The 21,322-nt window shown below is 44.5% G+C and overlaps 1 protein-coding gene across 10 annotated transcripts in view; it reads left to right on the forward strand.

The window, feature by feature from the left end:
* LOC105469966 (calsyntenin 2) overlaps positions 1–21,322 on the forward strand; it is a 643,989-nt gene that overhangs the window by 28,481 nt on the left and 594,186 nt on the right. For 4 of the 10 annotated variants that reach the window (XM_071091018.1, XM_071091019.1, XM_071091015.1 and 1 more), the window contains exon 2: positions 17,253–17,392. The exons of 4 other annotated variants lie outside the window; for them this stretch is intronic. Coding sequence is in view for 1 of the 6 variants with exons in the window: in XM_011721620.3 (XP_011719922.1) it covers positions 17,380–17,392 (13 nt within the window). In the remaining 5 variants the exon portion in view is untranslated. Of the gene's footprint in view, positions 1–5,161; positions 5,244–17,252; positions 17,393–21,322 lie in introns of all 10 variants that reach the window. 2 more of the 10 variants (XM_071091017.1, XM_071091016.1) reach the window with 1 other exon arrangement.

Consider the following 21,322-nt stretch of genomic DNA (forward strand, 5'->3'; position numbering starts at 1 on the left):
CAGGAGACCTGTGGGGAGCAAAATGGGCTGTAGTTTGTGCAGTTGTCAGTATAGCTTATTAGGGAGCTCTTCCTGGGCAGAGTCTTGCACAGCACAGCCCAGTGCTGAGCACAGTGCTTGGCACATAGTAGGAACATAGCATATGCTGTAGCAAAACTGGTGGGCAGGCACTGTCACATCACAGGTGAGCTTCAATGCTGTTGCCAGAGCAGCTCCAGGAGCTGTCTCCCCCACTCTCTCTATTAACGTCACCTTAGGGCAGACGTTCCTCAGCTGCCTTGGCTCACACCACCGTTTGTGTCTCAGTAATTTTTTATATTTCCTCTAGGAAAAAAAAAGCCAACATTTCATTTTACTGAATAGATTGGTGCCGAAAATGAATTAGTATTTATATTCCAACAACATAGTGCTATATAGCCCTGTACTACATTTCAGATCACGACATCAGCAGCCGTACTCTCCTCCCTCGGCTCACCCCAGGGTTTATTGGGTGCTGGCAGTGTCCTCTGTTCCATGCAGGGAGTGCCTTGGGACCTCCTGGTCTCATGGGCTAGAGGAATGTAGGAATGATCACAATGTAATCTAATGTGGGCCATGGTGGAGGTCGGTGCAAGTGTTAGGTGTGACAGGTGAAGAGCCCATTTGTGAGTACATGATGATATAAAATAGGTGCGGGACATGCAGAGTCAGAGGAAGTTGCAGGGTGGAGCTGACACCCAAACTTGGTTTCCAAGTGTGATCTGGAAGGGGGCACAGGGCCTTAGTTAAGGGAGGAAACTGCCATTATGCCTTGGCAAGGGGGCCAAAGGGCCAAGCTGCCCTGGAGGATCTCAGGGGAGGGCTGTAGAGCTGGACTGAAGATCGACATTTCCAGGGCTGAGATGCCTTCTGGAGGGAGTGAGATGGGTACATGAACATAAGGACTGAGTCCTGTGTCTTCTCCCAGGAACCTGGATGTTGTGCAATCTCAAACCATTTTTGCAATGATTTTTCCCTCTTTCTTCATTTTTATTTAAATGAGAAATAAATGCATTTTGCTGGTTGTATGCAGTGCTATTTCTAGGAGGTTTGATTTTTACCTTCTGGCCACACATCTCTGTCCCATTACGGCTGCCTCGCTTCTCTTCAATTGGGGAATGACCTGCTTTGTCCTTCAGAACAGTGAGTTGACAAATACCATCTGATGTTTCTCCCAGGCACCCCCATTCATCTTGATGGCAGGCTTCAGACAACACTGCTACGGTTGATATTGTATACTTTGGGAGTTTTCTTCAGTGATTTCATGTAATGTGCTTTTGATTTTCATGCCACCCTCTCTTGGCCCCATGAAGTTTACACGGTGTTATTTGGTGAAGAAAATGCTGTTCTGAAATTCTGTTCAAAGCTGTTTAAAAGAATTAATCAAAGGTTCTATCATTAGCTTAAGACTGGTTGCGGGCAGTCGTTCTGCAGGTGAAGGATTGGAATTGATTGATCCATTGACAAGAGAGCTGAACCAACATTGGTATACCAGGCAGTCTGTCTCATAACTTTTGCAGTGTCTCAGAGGAAGCAAGGAGCAGGGGCATTTGTACTTCTGAGAAAGTCATGGTTCCTGAGCAGCTCTGGAGGCAAAAGCCAAGCTGATGTGTCTCTGATGCCTCTCCAGGGGTAATGTGGGAGTGATATTCTCCACACCTGGGACCTGGGCTCCTGGATCATGGTCTCAGGGCCTCCCTTCTGGTGAGTACTGAGAGAAAAGGCAGAGAAGGGTAAATGGCAATGCTCTATCTAGATTCGAGACAGAGTGTCTAGCTCTGTCATATTGTATCAAAAGACCCACTTGCATTTTCTCAGAGGACAGCGGGGCAAACACAATCCTCTCTCAGGCTTCCAACCTCAAAGCTGGCTCAGCCCTTTTCAGAACCAGGTAAGGCAGGAGAGCCTAGCTTCCTCGCATTCTGGGACCTGTCCCTCCTTCTTGCAGGGGCCCGGAGCCCTCATGCAGCCTTCTCCTTTCTCTAGAAGCCTCTGGCATCCTCCTGAAGCCCCAGGATGACCCAGTGGTATTCTGAGGCATGCTGACTCATTTGTTTTCCCCAGCAAACCAATGACCTTCTCTCCCACTCCTCTCCTTCAAAATCAACTTGCCCCGTCAACCTGTTGGATTGTGGTTTGATGTTAGCCTATTGAGATAGTGATCCTCTGGTTGCCCCAGAGTGTGCTATCATTTTGACACTAGCCAATGGAACACAGCCAGGTACTAGAAGAACTGGGCCATGGTCAAGAGAACAGACAAGCTAGTGAAAGAAGTGCTCTAGGGTCTGACTTACTGTGACTAAATGACAGAGAAAGACCTGGGCTCCGCAGGGCCAGTGTTGTTATCCAAGTAGGTCTTAGCTGTGGGTAGGGGTAACTGCAGAAACCTCCTACCCAGTCCACAGCTCCTGCTCTTTCTCCACAATCTTCAATGTGCTCTGCAGCCAGGGACATCATCCTTAAACCCAGTTTTCACTGGGCCACTGTCTCATTATTTCCTGTCAGTAATTCCAGTCATATTAAGGACATAGCTAAAACTCCATTATATGCATCTGTGGTCCTTTATGATCTAGCCCCAGCCTAACTCCTGACTCCATGGTTGTCTGTACTTCCCCTATTATGCCAGGACGGTGGTGGTTGTTCTCTCCTGCTCTTGCTGATGCGGTTCCTCTGCCTGGGATCGTTGTTTGTTTCCTCCCTGCCTCCCACCCCATTTGCCTGACAATTCTTACTCATCTTTTCAGACTCAGCTCGGGCCTCACCCCTTTTAGAAAGTCCTCCTTGTGTGCTGCTGGTTGGGTCTGGAGCCTTGTCTCTGAGATTGCATAGCACCGTGATCTCCCTTAGAGCATGAATAATACTGCATTCTCATGACTTATTTATTTTTGTGTCTCCTTCCCTAGAGCATGAGATAGTTGAAGTAAACTGTTGCAATCCTCAGAGGCTCATAAGTGTTTGTTGATGGACTGAGTGAAGGGAAGGTGCTGAGTCAGGCCTATGGCTGAATTATTTTTTGGGTCTGTTTGTGCAAAGTGGGCAGGACCCAAGCTAGAGACTGAGGTCGCATGCTGATGACCCAAGAATGTGGCTGCAGTAACAGTATGAGTGAGGCAGGGGATCATTGCTGTATTGTGCTGCCAACGTTCTAGGCTGTCTTCATGGGGACACTGGGTTGTAAATCAGAAGGGGAAAATGGCTAGGGGCACACATTAGGAAATGTGTTGGAGGTGGAGGAAACTTGTAACTTATAAAGGGTATGCCTGATAAATTGCTGCCAACCCTGCCATAGGGCCTGGGCAGGGCTGGCTCCTGGGCCAGTGCTCCTAAACACCTGCCCCTGTCCATGCAGAAGTCATGGACTGACTTGGAAGCTGAAGGGATGATGGATAAATAGGATGGATTTGGGGATGAGGAGAATAAGGACTACTTTGAAAGGAGATCTGTACATGGGTGGGTGGCCTCCTGCCATCCTCTGCTTTCTTCCATGACTGGTCATACAGCAGTCTGCAAAGTAGCCTTGTCTTCTAAAAGTTATACCCACTAGAGTGTGATTGATTGAACTGGCTGTGCTTCTATCATACTTCTGGGCATTGGGGTCTATAAGAAGCTGCCAACTAGTGGGCACTGTTGTCTGCCAGCTGCACCTCAGTAACACCCATGCTTTTGAGAAAGGATAGCCAGAGAATGACCATGGCTGTCACCCATGTTCATCCTTTAGTAACAAGCCAAGGGAGTTTGGCATGTGGGACTCAAGGCAGCTATGTGGAAATGTTGCATACATCTCTGGAAGCCTCACTGTGTTTTCTCTGTGTTATTTTGTTTCCAAGACTATGGTACCTTTCTGTTTCCCCTCCGTGTTTTAGAAAACGCTGTATTGTTATTAAAAGTGGTTGCCAATTTATTCTATTCTTGAAAACAAGAGCTCCCAGTTTCCCAGGAGTAAAATATTCCGTTTGTGTGCTAGGTGTTTTGAAGTCATAGCAAATAGCTATTCAAAAATGATTAAACAGTTCCATGGTTTTACACGTCTACACTAATATGTAAACATGATGTGCAGGCAGAAACTACCCGTTTTTCAGGGGTCCAGTTTGCCAAGTGGTTCTGCCAGTTCTGTTGGAATGAAGGGAACTACATGTCATGATTCACACCTGTGAAGTCTCATAGTCTCATACACACACACGTGTGTGTGTGTGTGTGTGTGTAGCAGCAAACAGTTAAATATTAGGTACAATCAAAATATCTAATAATTGGTTATTTGGTTTAGAGTAGGTAAGAAGCCCAAATAAGACTCACCTTTTGGATGGCCTCTACACCCTCTTGAACATATAAAGTGTCCTTCTAGAATTTATTACTCACCTTAGAGGCCACAGAATAAACTGGAAGCCAGAATTAACTAGAATTCCAGAGTTCCAAGGACTTGGTCCCCTTGGAACAATGCAATACTTGTTAATAGAATTCTGGGGATAATTGAGGATTCGTCTTCAAATCTGTTCTCTTCTGCAAGTCCCTCTCCTGTGTCCCCAGTTTCAAGAAATATAATTGATTGAAGACCCTTGTCATAAACATGATGATCCTCATGGCTGCCATCTTCGGAGGTGAACCCCTCATGCATGCATTAATGCCACTATCAAAAGGGCTTGTGGGAGTAGATTTACTCTCTTCTACTCTTTTGCCATGTGAGAATACAATGTTCCTCTCCATTTTGCCCGTCCACCTTTCACCATGTGAAGACAGTGAGAAGGCCCTCACCAGAAAGCAGATGTCAGCACCTTGATCTTGGACCTCCTAGTCTCCACAGATACGAGAAATAAACTATTCTTTATACATTACCAAGTTTGTGGTATTCTGTTACAGAAGCACAAATGCAACGAGGCAATGACTTTGTGGTTTGGTTAGTTTGGATTTTGAAGTATTCCAGAAACTCAATAGATAGAATATATTGCTGCATAAAATATGGAAGAAAGTGAAAAAGAAATTAAATATATTTTAAGAAACTCAAATGAAAAATTATTGACATTTTAATTCAACTTCATGTTGCTAAGTCTGTTCTCCAGCAATGGAAAAAGACATAAACTCTTTTTATTTGTTCATAACTTTAAGCTATAAAAGACATCATTATTAACACTTTTTTCTCATATGGTAGTGCAGCCTTCAAGTTTAAAAGCTTGGGAAAGTAAAGAGAACGTGCAGCGTATTAATAACATTATGGAGTTGTCTAGGACTTGGTATGTATAATGCTTTTTTATTCTTCTGATTATATCTCCAGCCTTGAGCCCAGGGCCTGGCACCGAGGAACAGTCAATAATTGATTGATGGTTCACATGCATTATCTCATTTGAGACTCAGAGCCAGCCTGTGAGATGGATAGGAAGGGTCTTATTCCCATTCACCAGAGCTGTATACTAAGACACGGAGAGTTAAGTGACTTGCCCAAGGTCACCTAACTAGTAAATGTCAGGGCTGCTACCAAAAGTAAAGCCTCCCACGTTGGCAGTCACTGCTACGTTTTGTCCAATCTGCCATCCCAATTGCTCTTTGTCCTTTCAGTGTCACTGCCCTACCCTGGGTGGGTACTTAATTCCTGGGGAGGTTGCATCCTTCTCCTAGTTGAGCTCCAATACCAGTTCATTTGATCTCTCAATCAGTTTCTTTCTACAGTGGACCTTGAGTGCCTCCCCTGTGCCACAGTTAGATGATTCTTCCTAGAGTTTATGCACAGTCATGTCATTGCCAGTTGAGTCTTCAGGGGCTTCCTGTTACCAACTACATACATCACTATCTCCTCCCTCTGACTCTCAGGTCCTCCCATCACTGCACCCACCTGTCTTTCTAGCCCTACCTCCACATTCTCCCTGCTGGTCCTCAAAACACCAACCCAATTGCTTGAGTTTCTTCACTTAGACCCTGTCCTCTCCCCTGCCTGTTGCTTTGTGCATGTTGTATGCTCCACCTATAACACCTCCCACCATCCTCTTGGAGGAAGACCTGTGCCTCCAGGCCCCTTTCAAATGAGACTCTCCAAAAGCAACCATCACCCACTGGCTCCAAATTCAGGGATCTCTCCTCTCTTAAATTCTGTAGCCCTTTGGACCCATATCATGGGATTGATTCTCCCCTGTGACCCCCTAGATTATCCTGATTCTTCTTTTTAGAGTCTGTGAGTAACTTGAAGGTAGGCACCTACAGGTAGAGTGACATGAAAGGACAGGGCACCTGCTTTGGAGTCAGAAAACTGGGCTCAATTCACCCCGTTCCCCTACTTACCAGCCATGGGAACTTCAGTTTGTCATTAGGCTATTTCTGGAATGACTGAGTGTGTGTGTGGAGGTGGGGGGCGGGTAATACAAAGTAGTGTCTGTGTTCCACTCCAAGAGATTTGGATGTAATTTGGGCTGGGGTGTGGCTTGGACATCAGAATTTTTAAAAGTTGCTCAGATGACTCTGATGCGGAGCAAAGTTTAAGAGCCACTTAGCTAACCTGCCTGAGTAGGCAGGTTAAAACTTACTCTGAGACCACATCCCTGCCACCCAGGGTTCCGGGCACCATGTGAGCTGGCATGTGCGGAGCATCTGGTGGGGGATGCTCTCCATACGCTGCCAGTAGATGGTGGTCATTTTAGTTGATTCCATTTTGTAATCTCCCCAGTACTTGGCATCACGTCCTGGACAGAGGAGGTGCTCAAAGCCTAGTTCTAAAATACAAAACATAAGAAAGTATGTGACAGATATGTGATCTGTGTATAACCTCATGAGGGCTTGTGAGGCGTGTGTGAAAGCCCTTAGTGGAAGACCATTTATTGCATGCTCCTCTGTGTCAGGCATCTGGACCATTTCGGTGATGATGCTTGTCACAAGTGACCTGTAAACAACTTTGTGTGCCTCATCGTGAACACAGCAGCAGTGGACCATAGTGGGCCCTCCACCCCTGCAGATGCCTGCAGGATTTCCACCTGAGACTGCCTCCTGCCATCCCACTGAGATGGAGCTGAGCAGGTGCTGAAGTTGTTGTTTCCAAGGGTAACTGTAGCCTCCTCAAGTCGTAAGTCATGATGGGACAGTGGTCAGGGGAGGGTGCAAACTATAAAAATACCTCTTATATGTAATGATGAGATTCAGCTAAAGCTGAGGGAATGGTGACAAGATCCACTGTGCACCTGCCCTTTGCCCCATGTCAGTGCATTACAGAGTGTTACGGAGGGCTGATGGTCTTTGTAAAAACTTAGGTAGGCAGCACTGCTTTTAATGGTGATTTTTTGCCTTGAGGAAATCAATCAAAGGGAAGATTATGGTTTAGAATTATCAAACTTTCTTCTTTGCACTCATTTGCTCTTTACAGTCTGAATAGCTATTAGTAGTCCTTTTGGATGCCAGAGAAAAGAAATGACCACTGAAGATCTGGGGTCTTGGTGCTGTTAAATGAAATGCCTACAGAATAAATAGTACCTCTGATTATGAGAGATATTGAGGAGCTTCAGTGCTTTGCAGGGCTAGAGAGAAATTAGATGAGAGGCATCATAAAAGAGCAGTCAATTATATTAAAGATGAGTTGGCATCTTTTAATTTCTCACCAGATAATGAAATATCTATTTGAGCCTGAGGCTGTTGTTTCATTTCTGGTGTATTCAACAAAATTTATTCAACAATCATTTATTGAGTGTTCCTCAATGCCAGGCCCTGGACTTGAGGCTGGAACTACACAGAGGAGTGGGCTACAGTTGCTGTCCTTGGGAAGATCCCTGTCTGCAAGGGAAAAGGTGTAGAATACGTAGCATTGCAGACTTCCTGGAGGAGGTATGGCGTGAGTCAGATCTGAAGAAAGGGGAAGGGTTCCCCAAGCAGGAACAGTTGTTAAGCATGGAAGGGGTCTATATCCAAGTGAGCCAAGGCTTATCCAGAAATGTAGCACTTCCTTCATAAGCAGGAAGGTACCTTGGATTCTGACCCCACACATGGTTGCAGAGTACAAACCAGACCCAAATTCCAGTCACAGAGAATGGGAGAAGACAGATCTTTCTTTTTTTTTTTTTTTTTTTAGACGGAGTCTCGCTCTGTCGCCCAGGCTGGAGTGCAGTGGCTGGATCTCAGCTCACTGCAAGCTCTGCCTCCCGGGTTTACACCATTCTCCTGCCTCAGCCTCCCGAGTAGCTGGGACTACAGGCGCCTGCCACCTCGCCCTTCTAGTTTTTTGTATATATTTTTTTTTAGTAGAGACGGGGTTTCACCGTGTTAGCCAGGATGGTCTCGATCTCTTGACCTCGTGATCCGCCCGTCTCAGCCTCCCAAAGTGCTGGGATTACAGGCTTGAGCCACCGCGCCCGGCCTCAAGACAGATCTTTCTTAATCAGCAGGTAGGAGAGTGGAGACTGAAGGATGGGAGACATGGATTCTAGTCCAGCTGTGCCTCTTGCCCGTGTATGACATCAGTCTTCCTGGTGTGCTGGGCTCCAGTGTTACCATCTGCAAAATGCAGCCTCTGGTAGGCTCTGAATCCCTGACCATAGGTGTTGAGGAGGGTCAGGGAGACTGTCTGCAGAGGCTTCTTAAAAGAACAAGTTTGAGCCAAGTGCAGTGGCTCACGCCTGTAATCCCAGTACTTTGGGAGACTGAGGTGGGTGAACCACCTGAGGTCAGGAGTTCTAGACCAGCCTTGATAACACCGTGAAACCCCACCTCTACTAAAAATACAAAAATTAGCTGGGCGTGGTGGTGCATGCCTGTAATCCCAGCTATGTGGGAGGCTGAGGCAGGAGAATTGCTTGAACCTGGGAGGCAGAGGTTGCAGTGAGCCAAGATCGCACCACTGAACTCTAGCCTGGGCCACACAGTGAGACTCTGCCTCAAAAAAAAAAGACAAAAGTTTGATAGGACCCTGAGGGCTGTGGGTTTTACAATTTGGTGGGTCCTCATTTATTCTTTCAGGCATCCTAAAAGTATTTCAGTCCTCTGTCCTACCTCCAGACTGCAGGCAGAGGCTGAATGAAGGAAATAATGATGTAATTGTTAGCATCTCTCTGGGGATGTGAATACTAAGCTGAGTGGAGAGGAAAGAGTAGCCCACAGAGCTAGACAGTGGACTAAACACTCTGTTCCATCACTTGCTTACAACATTACCCCTATTCTCACAGTTTTGCTCTCCTTGTCAGTAAAATGACTGCAACCCCAGTTATTCAATGGCTTAGAAGGATCCCATGAGATCATCCACGGAAGCCCTTAGCAGAAGGCCTAGTCTGTTGCCAGCACTTCAGTGAATTGTGGTCAAGAACATGCATTAATGCTGTGACAGGTCCCACAGTGAAGGGGATCATGATGAGGAATGCAGGGAGCAATGCTGGAAGCACCTCCTGCTGCCTCCTGCCGGGAAGAAGAGTGTGAGGACTGTAGAACCACTGTTTCCTCCTGCCTGGCCCACAGGTAGCTCTCAGTAGTAGTATTACATGACTGGATGGATGAACGAATGAATGAATGAATGAATAGACAGAAATGGCCCTCCAGCATTTTTTGCTCAGAATTTTGTCTGCATATGTGCCTCTATTACATGTTAATTGCTCCTTTAGTCTACCTTAAAAAATTAAAAAGGACGTCTGCAGTTTCATATATGGATGACATATTGGATAATCAGGTTCTTGATCAGGCTGGTGGGAAAGGAAACTGATCCTTATTTGGTGCTCATGTGAGCAGGGTTCTGAGGGCTTTCATGGCAGATGTCTGAGGTGAGGCCTTGAAGCCAGGGACCCTTGATCCTATAGCCCTAGGTGGGCTCTGGCAGGAGCGTGATCTGCCATGAACCATCCCCACATTGCTGTGAGGTTTCCTTCATGACTGAGAAGCCACGTCTCCATGGCTGCCTTGGATTCAAGGGAAGCATAATGCGGCTGAGAAGCAAGGCAGGTGTCTCGTCTTCCCAAGCATCAAGTTCCACCCACAGGTTTGTTAGTGACTGGTTCAGGTCAGTGGCCAGAACATAGAAATGCAGCTAAAAATTAGAGGGCTCATCTCAGTAGACTTTCATAAGTGGATTTGTCTGATCTGAAGATAAGATGTTAGGAATTTGGGGGTTGGAGGGAAGGACTTGTCCTCAAAAACAAGGGCCATCAGCTGGTCTTCAACACTGGAGATAGGGCTGAGTGTGGGGTAGAGGGAGAATAGGAACTTGGGGCTCTGACTCTGCCTGGCTGGGAGAAAATGGTACTCTTTTTCTTTCTCTTTGTCTCTTTTCTTTCTCTCTCTCTCTTTTTTTCTTTCTTTCTTTCTTTCTTTCTTTCTTTCTTTCTTTCTTTCTTTCTTTCTTTCTTTCTTTCTTTCTTTCTTTCTTCCTTTCTTTCTTTTTTTAATTGAGACAGGGTCTCTTTCTGTCACCCAGGCCAGAGTACAGTGGTATAATCATGGCTCACTGTAGCCTTGACTACCTGAGTTCAAGCAATCCTCCTGCCTCAGCCTTCCGAGTAGCTGCAACTACAGGCATGTGCCACCATGCCCAGCTAATTTTTAAAATACATTTGTAGAGACGGGGTCTCTGTTTTTTGCCTAGGCTGGTCCCAAACTCTTGGGATTTGATTGTTCCGCCTCAGCCTCCCAAAGTACTGGGATTCTCTGTGTTGCTCAGGCTGGTCCCAAACTCTTTGGATTTGATTTTCCCATCTCGACCTTCCAAAGTATTGGGATTACAGGCATGAGTCACCCCTTCTGGCCAGAAAATGGTACTTTCAAGAAGCTGACATTGCCCACCCTGGCACAGTTCTTGGGAAGGATGGGTGGGGTCTGTGGTTTTATCAGAAAGAAGAATTTAGTTTAGCATTGTGAAGTCTGGCCCTGGAACTTAGGGTAGAAACTGCTGCATTATTTAGAACAACTCAAATCTTTATTGCTCTTTTTCCAAGTTGTCAATTTTGCAGTTCTACCCAAGCCGAAAGTGCTTGTAAGCCTGAGACAAAGTGATTTTGATGGTAAACATTTGTGGGAAACTGCAATGACAGGGTGAAGACGCAGGCTTTGGGGCCTCAAGATGACACTGCTGTCCTGTGAGAATCAGTTTGGAAACTGGAGCCATAGGGCAAGGACTAAAGTCTCTGGTTTCCTGGACTCAACCAAGACATGTTCATACCTTCCTCCATAAGATTCTCTCTCTGTACTCCTGCCCACATCTAGAAGTGGTCCGAGATATGCTGTCAGTTGTCCTGCTCCAGGGGAGTGATATACCAGGGCTAATTTAGACCACCTTTCCCTGCTCCCCCAGAGGGCATCAGTGATCTCCCCAGGGCCCAGCAAAGAGGAGATGGGGTATCTGGAAGAAAAGCAATGTTTCCAGGGAACTGCATTGACTGAACTTACACTCTTGCTAAATGTTTTACAGCACGTGTTGCATTGAGTAAATTGAAATTGGGCAGGAAGGTTTTTAACCAATTCATCAGTCCAAGTAAATCCCTGTTAAGAGGTAGAAATGAGCTCTTATGGGAATAATAGCCATAAGAAAACAAAGTACAATAATATTCTTCTTTTTCTAAATTGTATATAAAATCCATTGTTGGTTCTCTACTAAAGAGCCTAATACCTTGCACGGTAATTTATTCTGGGAGATCAGGCCTGAGGGATATTGGCAGACTGGCCGGCCCCTGGGCCTGTACAGAGGTCTAGGATATTCATCTTAGAAAGGAGAGCAGAGGAGGAGAGTCAGGTGGGCTGGTAGTGGTGTAGCCAAGATTGCAGGGCTCTAAGGGGCAGGTGGGGTGAAGGTGCTATCTCATTCTGAGTGCCTCACTCTCATGTTTTAGCTCACGTAGTCCCAGGATATCTCTATGGAGGAGGAGCTGTGTGTGCAGGCAGGAGGCTGAGACTCTGACTGGGAAAGTGCATTCTAAAATGCCTCCTGGCTAGTTAGAGACAAAGCTGGGAGTGGTAACCTCCACCCTGGGCCTTGTATAAGAGCTGTAGCTTCCCAGAGCGCTAAGGAGGGGGAGTAGCAGGCACAGCCTCAAGAACTGGGGTGGGAGATGGGGCTGAGGAAGTCTGCCAAGATAGCACCTTGGGCAAAGTGAGGGGCACTAGGAAGAACTGAGTGAGTTCTTTAGGCCCTGGCATGGGAAGGGGGGGCTGCAGGACCTGGGCTTGATTGTGGTCTCCCTCCAGTCAGAAGCCACACTTCTCACAGACCCACCGTCTCCCTAGTGCCTGGCATGGAGTGAGTGCTTGTTGAGTATGAATGAATGAATACCATTATGTCTGATGTTAATTGCAAATGTGACATAGGATTATGAGAAGTCATTCAACTTAATCAGGACTGAGAGACTGATGGAGGCATTACAAAATAGTATTCAGGAGCTCTTGGTTGTAAGAAAGGAGCTGTGATGTCTGGCCCTTAGACACATGTGAAGATCGGAATGAAACAACTTGGGCTTCTTGAAACACAACTTCATGAAAACAGGGACTGTGTTCTGGTCATATGTATGTCCCAGCTTCCAGGCCAGGCTGACACATAGTGGGACACAGTGGGTGCTTGTCCAGTGAATGAGTGAATGGACAATTTCTCCATCACCTTTCTGCAGTGAATGCATGCTCTCTGTCATGCCACAGCCTTGGAAACAGCTGCCACAACACAGGAGCTGCCACAACAACAGCCTGCATTGAGTTCTTGCAGCCTGACAGGGAGTGTGCTGAGGGCTTTTGACACTGTACTTCACGTAGTTCTCATGACAGTTATGAGGCAGGTACTAGTACAGAGAGACTGAGGTTTGTGGGTAGCATTAAGTTGACTTTTCCATGAAGTGATTTCAAATAAAAGGCTGAAAAATACAACTAATCAAGCTACCATAACCCCCACGGGCAGATGGTGGTTGTATGCAGATAATTGACATTTCAGAATCTGTCCAACACTCTGTCACCAATTGTTTTTGCGGAGAAGTCATAGCTGGCGGACTAGCCTGTAGATTATAGGAAGCGCCTGCTCTACTACCCTGAGGATTGGGAGTCTCCTCGTGTGACAGTGCCCTTATCTCCTTCGCTGATGCACCTTGATCCCTTTCTCTGGGCCCACCCAGGAATTAAAGCCCTTCCAGGATGGGCAGAGCCATCTAAATTTGCTACAAATCTGAATATTAAGAAGAGAATTACTAACATCTGCCACCTAAGGAAGCAGCATCTGTGTGCAAGGCAGTGAGCCAGGTGCTCTACATATGGGATTTCAGAGAATTCATCAAACAAAGTGGGAAGTAGGTACTGTTCTCCTCAGTACACAGATGAGGGAAACTGAGGCTCAGGGACTTTAAACAACTTGCCCCAAGCCACTCAGCTAGTAAGTGGTAAAGCCAGGATCCAAATGGAATCTGCCTGAGGTCAAAGTCCCTCCCTTTCCCACTGTGCCCAGAGTGCCAAGTCCTGGGATGAATTCACCCAGCAGGGACAGCTGGGTCAGAGGAAAGAACAGTGCCCACTGTCCTGGCTCAGCATGCAGTTGGTACTGTGGCCTCGGAATGGTCATCTCACCTCTCCAAGCCTCCTCTCCCACACCTGTAATATGAGGGTGTGAAACACACTAAGGGGTTGATTCCCTGGGAGTGTTTGTGCACTCCTGTGTGTGTGTGCATGCGTGTGCACACATGTGTGTTGGCAAGTGAGAGACCTACAAACGTCCCAAGCAGTTATACTTCCTAGAAGGCAAATATTCAGTTTACTCCTTTAGAGCCCTCCAATAATGAAGCACCCGCCCGCTCCATCTGCCTCCTCCTGCTCCAGCCAGTTGCCACCTGGACCTGAGGCCTGGGGAGGACCAGCAGACACTCCATTTGCAAATAGGAATCAGTGGGGGAGAAAAGACAAAACCTCAAACTCTCCATCCTGCCTGCTAGTGCTAGCATTTGCTTTGCAGGTGAGAATATGAGTCAGTGTTATTCCCGCTGTTTCCTCAAGTGTTCCTGGGTCCTTAGATGATCCCTCATCCCCATCACATCTCTTCTACCAAGGAGCTGGCTGGGAAATGCTTTGGAGACACACAGGCAAGCAGGCTGCAGGTTCATACAGGGATGGAACAAGGGATAAAGGAAGAATGGACAGGAGGAGGGAAGGAAAGGCCCCAGAGAATAGCACCTCATGGTAGGAGAACACCATGAGCAGGAACCATCTTTGGCTGGCACCCCTGGGCCCAGGCCTCCATGGCCTCCTGAGTCTCACTACACTGACCTCGGTTCTTCTCTTGTTCTTCCAGAAACCCAGATTAATCTTGAGTAAAATGAGGGCATTAGCCATAAACAGTACCAACTAGTATACCTGTGCTCCTTTTACCCCCTTACTCACGAATCTCTCAGGAACCTGCTAGATTAAGTGTTTTGGCATCAGGGTGGCTGAGTGTGTGTCAGCACCATTCCAAGTCACATGCTTTGCAGCATTTCTGGGATGCTCCTTGGTTTGTACTGACTTTTTTTTTTTTTAAACCAATTCTGTGTGACCTGGAGGCTGGTGGGTCTGGGGAGGGGGTGGGAGGCAGTGGGCAATGCCCTGACCAGGCAGCCTGAGCATTGCAGAAAAGCCACTGCTTAGCACAGAACAGACCTGCAGGTGCTTCTGTATACTGGCCAGGGCAAAGGTCAAACACATTGTTTTTTATTCTTCACCTGCTGAGAAAAATATAGCTTTGGAATTGAGATTATTTTTCCATGCTCTGCTCAGCGTGTTCCTAATGCTTCCCTTGCTGGCCTGTTTCTGTGATGCACGATGACATGAGAGAGAACTGACATTTCCCACTCTGACATTGGGAGGGGCTGGCTCTGAGGAAGTCCCCCAAGCAGGACCATTCACATCTGGGGAATGCTGTGCCAAACACAAGCACCAGAGAAAGGGCTTGTGCAGAGTCGAGAGAGGAGCAAAAGGCACATTTTGCCTTAATGGAGCCAGGAGCAGAAAAAAGCAAGGGATCCTGAGCTCCTCTCTGCAATATTTCAAAAAAATCGAGTCTAACAAAACCAAGTATCTGTTATTGCCAGGCACCCTGTTAGGCCTTTCTCAACCCTGCTGGTGATAAAACGCTTTTCTCATGGGATACCTATACAGTTGTTTTTGAACTGTTGCTCTGGGGATAATATCCTCGTCCTCATTAAAAACTCTCTGATATGTGAGAGTGTGGGGCAGAGACTGTCAGAGAGAATGAGTGTTTGAAGGATTAGGTTTTGCTTAGTTATATTATTGTTGCATAGAAAGTACCCAGAAAAGAAGAATGATAGAATCAAGATGGTTATTAAGTTTGGAAAACACAAAATCTTGTGTGAAAAAAGGAAAAGTAACTATGGCATCTCTGTGACTTAGCTGGGAATAGCATCTACAGTCGTCATTGTGTAAACACTGAATATTGAGCTCACCAAAGTACAATATAACTAACTCTACTGGGAGGATGGGGGATTGCGTGTGTATGTGTGTGTGTGCACGCACGCGCGTATGTGTTGTGTGGAAGGGAGAGGGAACCAGAACTAAATCCTCATCTTCCAAAGTAGAAATTCAATAGCTAATGCCAAGAGGTGAAAAATTAGGTAGCAATATAAGCATGTTGTTTAGTGATGGGGAGGCAAATAATGAAAGAGTCGGCTAAAATAGTTCAAAGCAGTTGCCTCAGACAAGTGGGACACAGGGCAGAGGGAAGATGCAGGATAAATGCTGTATTTTGGCAACAAGCCCTGTAGAATGATTTGACTCTTTTAAAACTATGTGCCTGTAGAACTTTGATGAAAAGTAATTATACATTTTTTAAGTAAAATATTCAAAAATAGTTCTGTAATACCCAGGGGATCCCCTTGTACATGCTCCAGAATGTGTGCCCCACTTTGGAGGTGGAAGGCCTAGAGAATTATGAGAGCTTGACCCTGGTTTCTGAGACCTACACACTGGTGCCTCTGATCTGCAATAAATGACCAGGGTTCCAGGCGTCTTGGTGACCGCAGGCCTCCATGCCTTTCCACACTGGTACCCCTGCATCTTTTGTGAGGGCTTCATTAGCAATGACCATTGCCCCATATAGCAGAGCCCTTAAGGTTTTTCACCTGTTCACAGAGGGAATCCAGGGTGAATGTGAGGCAGTTCTGTGGTCATTCATTATTTATATTTCCTTGCTCATGGAGCTCAAAATAACTCTGGTCCATTTCTCACCAGGCAAGTTGCTAAAGCCCAGGTTCTGGGGACATGCCTGGATCTGTGGAAGTTAGGGCTGTCACATACCACAGCCCGCACATCCCTGCGAGATTGCTCGCCTACATGTCTCGGGCATAGAGGCACATTTCTAAAAAAAATTTTAAAAATTAAGCCCAGGTTCCTATAGAGAGCTGCAGAGGGGAGCTTCTTGACTGGTTCCCTGAGGAATACTATTTAATTTTTGAAAATCAAGATGAGCTCTTTACTTCACTTTCTGCTGTATCACCATTGTTGTCATTATCATCAACATCAGCCAGTATTTATGTGCCAAAACTGGACTCTTGGCTCCTCCCTCTCAAACCCATGACCCTTCTTCCCCCTCCCCTAGTGTTCCCTATCTCAGCAAATGGCATTTCCATTCATCTGCTTGTTCAGGTCATCTTGCAGTCACCTTTGACTCTTGTCTGTTGCTCTCACTTCACATCGCATCCACTAGGAAATCCTGTGAATTCAACTTTCAAAATGCATTTATAATCTATTAACTTCTACACTTGTTTAGTGACCACACCAGAGACCTGGTTGGTCCAGGCCACCATCGTCTCTCACCTGAATGACTGCAGTAGTCTCCTGATAGTCTTCTTGTCCCCACCCTAGGTCCCTAGTCTGAAAATGCAAACCTTAAAACTCTATTGCCTTCCCCGGTATGTATGTTCTACATGAACTGGCTACCTCCCCAGCTTCATTTTCTATCATTCTGTCCCCACCTTTCTCTGCTTCATCCACACTGTTCTTCTTGCACTTTCTTCAGCACTTCAAGCTTCCTCCTGCCTCAGGGCCTTTGCACTTGCCATTCCCTGATGGACTTTTACTCCAGATGTCCATGTCCCTCGCTCTTTCACTTCATTTAAGTCTAGGCTGAAATGCAGGCTCATTGGAAAGTCCGTGTATGACCATATTATGGAAAATGGTACCCTCTTTCTTGCTCATCACTGTCTCTTTCCTTCTCCTGCTTTACATTTCTTCATAGTACTTACCGATTCTACACTATATTATCTGTTAATTTATCTTCTCCTCCAGATCATAATCTGTGTGAGAATATCTCACATGTTGGTCCCCTGATTTATCCACAGGCCCAGAACCATGCCACCACAAGTAGGCACTTGGTAGATATGTGCTGAAGGTCTCAGTGAAAGGACTGTGCACCCACTGTGGGCAGAGTACTTCCAAGCACTACGGGATACAAGAGACTTCAGACCTATGCCTACACCAGGTTTGTCATACATATGGAGAGCTATGTGACCACAAAAGTGGTCCACACTGACTTCTAGCAGCCTTGGGGAGGTCATTTACTGCCTTCTTCGTTCTTTCTTGTAACTCGTGCCTAGATATCTGAAATTAATGGTGTGTGCTATGATGTGGGGAGGGGCGGAGAATTCCCTGCAGTTGGAATTTTATGTGTGGGTTTGATTGGGCAATCAAAGCTATCCTGCCTGTGGGTCATCTGCACATATTTGGGTTTTACTGTTAGGTCTCAGTGGCCTCATCTCTTTTCTCTCACCTTTTTGGAAAATGTCATTCTCTCAACTGACTTTTTGAGAGGATATAGCTGTGTGCTTGGGGAATAATGCAGCCCCTCACCCCTGAATTCCCCTCTTTGTGAAAATGCAGTGATATTTTAAAATGCTTTTGAGCATCTGCTATATTCTTAGCTCTGTTCTAGGCAATAGGGACACAGGTAGAACATCAACCCTAAAGTTTAAGTTTCTTCACGGGGACAAGAATGAACCACATAAAATAGGATGAGTATTCTTGTGGTATTAATGACCTTTGAAAGCACAGGCCTCGTGTAATTTTTATCATTGCCTATTCTTCCAGATGGCTATGCCAAGTTTCCATTACTTCAACTTTCTTCTTCAACAAATGGAATGCCAGACATTAATTAAATGTCAATGACTATTCCTGCCAATTCAATTTTCTGGCTCTATCTAATTAGAATTAAATGGTGAGAGAGGTTAGGCAGACTAAATCAAAGGAACAAAAAGAGTTCAGGCGTCCAAACTGTGTCCCTGCATTTGCTAAATCAATTTCAATTAGCTGCCTAAAGCTATGTGGCTGCTTTGTAAAGCAAGGTGGTTGCCTTTTTGGAGAGAATCTTTGCTCTTTCCAGTTATCCACTTTGACTTTGGGCCACCCCATGGCCCCGAGAGCCTCTGTCTCCTTTGGGCTCATGCTACAAGGTAAGCAAGTGAAAAGGTGGACTTCCATGCTGGGAATCACAGGTGGAGAAGGAAATTCTGTCTGTTTCCAAGGCTGCCCCACCCTGACCCCTCCCTCTCTTGCTGATCAATATCTGTCTTCAGTATTCCAACCCAGCTGGGTTGGAGAGTTGCCATGATTTGTGTATTTCCTTCCCTCTATTGGCAAGCAAGGAAGAATAGACGTGAGACACGAGGAGCTTGCTAATTCAGCCAATAATAATTCATTTGCTACTCAGGAGAAGCCAAATTTACTGTGGGCAGGTTTTCCTAACTGAATTAAGTGTTCATCAGCAAATTAAAATATACAACTAATTTCTTGTCTCTTTGTGTATTTGTTTTTGGTTGAATTTTTATATTTTCAGGTACTATTATTAATATAATTTTAGGTCACAGTCGGCCAAATGAACTTACCATCTGCTCCAATTATACTTTAGAGAGGCTTTTTGGTATGAATTGTAAATCTATTTATACTTGTGAATGATAGTATATTATATTAATGTAAAACATCTTGATTTTTTTTTAGTTACAAAATGCTCACAGGTTTCCTAGTAGATATAATACCCTTGGTATTCAGATGCTTCTGTGGGGGCTTAATTTCTGCTGTATGAGAATTTTTTATAGCTGCAAATGCTAGAAAGTTTTTAAACAATGCTCAGAGAGCCTTCTTTATGTGGCATCTACAACTTGTAAACTTTCCGAGATCTGAGAAAGCCATGTATGGCAACTCTGACCCACCACCGGGTGGTAGTGTTCAGAACTGCAATCTGTTTGTGAGTAAAGGTTCGTCTGTAGTTTCACTGCATTGCTGCCAAAAATTCTCCTGTGGAGTAATGGCTAAAGTCTCAAATCAGCCTTTGTTGCAGCCTATGAAGAAGAAATGTGCATGTAACCTGAATAGAATAGAGAAAAATCATTATGGACGCAATAACACTAGATGTGACTAGATAATATTGAGATAAGTTGGAAATGTTGATAGTGGACCAATTCTAGACATTAGTTCACACTATATATATATGCATATATATGCATATCTATGTGTATATATATAGAGAGAGACTGTATATGTATTATAGACTACAAAGGGCATTATATAGACTGTATATATATTACATATTAACTATATTATATATATACTATATATAACATATATAATATACAATCCTATATATTATATATAGTGTATGTATAAAATATATAATATATAATCCTATATATTATATATAGTGTATATATATATAATCTGGCTGTGCATGAAGGTTTCATAATGATCAATACTTCAAAGCAGTCACCGATATTTTAGGAACAAAAGCAACAAATAAAAACGTCAGAGATCAGCTCTTTCCTATGCAAGGTCTGCCTCTAATCTGGTATTTTTTGTCTACTGTTACTGGAAGGATTTGGGGCTAGTTTTGGCATATTATATTCATATATTTCGATTGGTGAAATTTGATGATACATGTATTGCTCACCTGTAACAAGTAGCCACTCTTGTGGAAATCTGTTTATAAAAAGAGTGAACTGAAAGAAAAAAAGATGGGAATGATGGTTTTCAACTGATTTAACATAATCTAACTACATTAAAATCTTAATTAGAAAAGAAGTTTGAAGTTGTGGGTCTCATCTGGAGAAATATGCCTGAAAGCACTCCTAAGAGAGAAAAGAACTTTTTCCTTAATTCAGTATCATAAGGTTTACATATTCACTCCACGGCCTTGAAATCTTCTTCTGTTTTAACCTTAAAGCCAAGAGAATCCAAATGCTATTGTGTTATGAACTTTGGAGATAGAAGGGATTGTTTCATATTAATAACACTGCTGTCTACTAGATTTCTAAAAGTATAAAATTATATGTAAATTCCATTTTTAATTAAATATTTAAATACCATTTGATTTAAATTTCTTGGGGAATCAAAATGCCTCTTTCAATATCGTAGTTAATTAAACTATGTAATAATTTACCATGTAATGTTAACATTTTAAAAAAAAACCTCCAAATTATTTAGGAGATACTGTATATCTTATTTTGTTTTATATAAAGTGCTATACATGTTAAATGAAGCCTACCCAATCAATAGTATATTATTAACTTTGCATCTTTGTAATAATATGAAATTAAAACCCAGTAGTCTAATGCTTCTAAAAATAAATATATAAAGGTATATTAGTTTTTAATCATTTGTAATTTGATTCAACCCCCCCAAATGTTCTTCATTCCTTACATTTCTTTCTTTCATTCTTTGTTCTCTCTTGGAACTGAAGATAAAACTTACTGGCATCAGTCCACAAATTGATCTGCCTCTTTAATCAGCTAAGCAATGGGTTATTTGCAATAATGGCATGTTCAAAAATACTCATCATGAGAATCGAGAAGGAGAGTAAGAGAGAGCTTGTGTTTAAGACAGCAGTGGAGACACCCACTGCGTGGTAGCTGTGGGATTAGGTACATTCTAATTTTAGCCAAAAGCCTGGGTTGTTACTCTAGAAACTATTCTCCAGGATGATCCATAGTAATGGAGGCTGCAGGTGCTCAGTGTCCCTCATAAACAAGGAATGTTATCAAAGATGATGCTTCAGGAGATGAAAGCACTACCAGAAATAAGTACATCTAGTCACTCTGTCTGCTCTTATTCTCCCTTCACCCTGTTCCTATTTGGTTTTGGTAGCCATGAGGCATTGACAAGGTCCTGTACTCACTACCTGCTCCAAGGGTTCTTCTTCATTCTTATATGACTGGATCTCTCAGCAGCCTTTAACATTGGTGACCACCCCTTCTCCCAAAACCACTGCCTTCTCTTAAATGCTGTGATATCAGCTGTGTTCCTCTTACCTCCCACACCACTTTGTCCTGATTGCCTATCTTCTTTCCAACTCCTCTGACCCTTGTGTTGGCCTTTTCTTGGGCTATCTCCAAGGTGCTCTTTTAAGCTCTGCTTACATGACTCC

This window comes from Macaca nemestrina, chromosome 2 (genome assembly GCF_043159975.1).
Source record: "Macaca nemestrina isolate mMacNem1 chromosome 2, mMacNem.hap1, whole genome shotgun sequence".
Taxonomy (NCBI): Eukaryota; Metazoa; Chordata; class Mammalia; order Primates; family Cercopithecidae; genus Macaca; species Macaca nemestrina.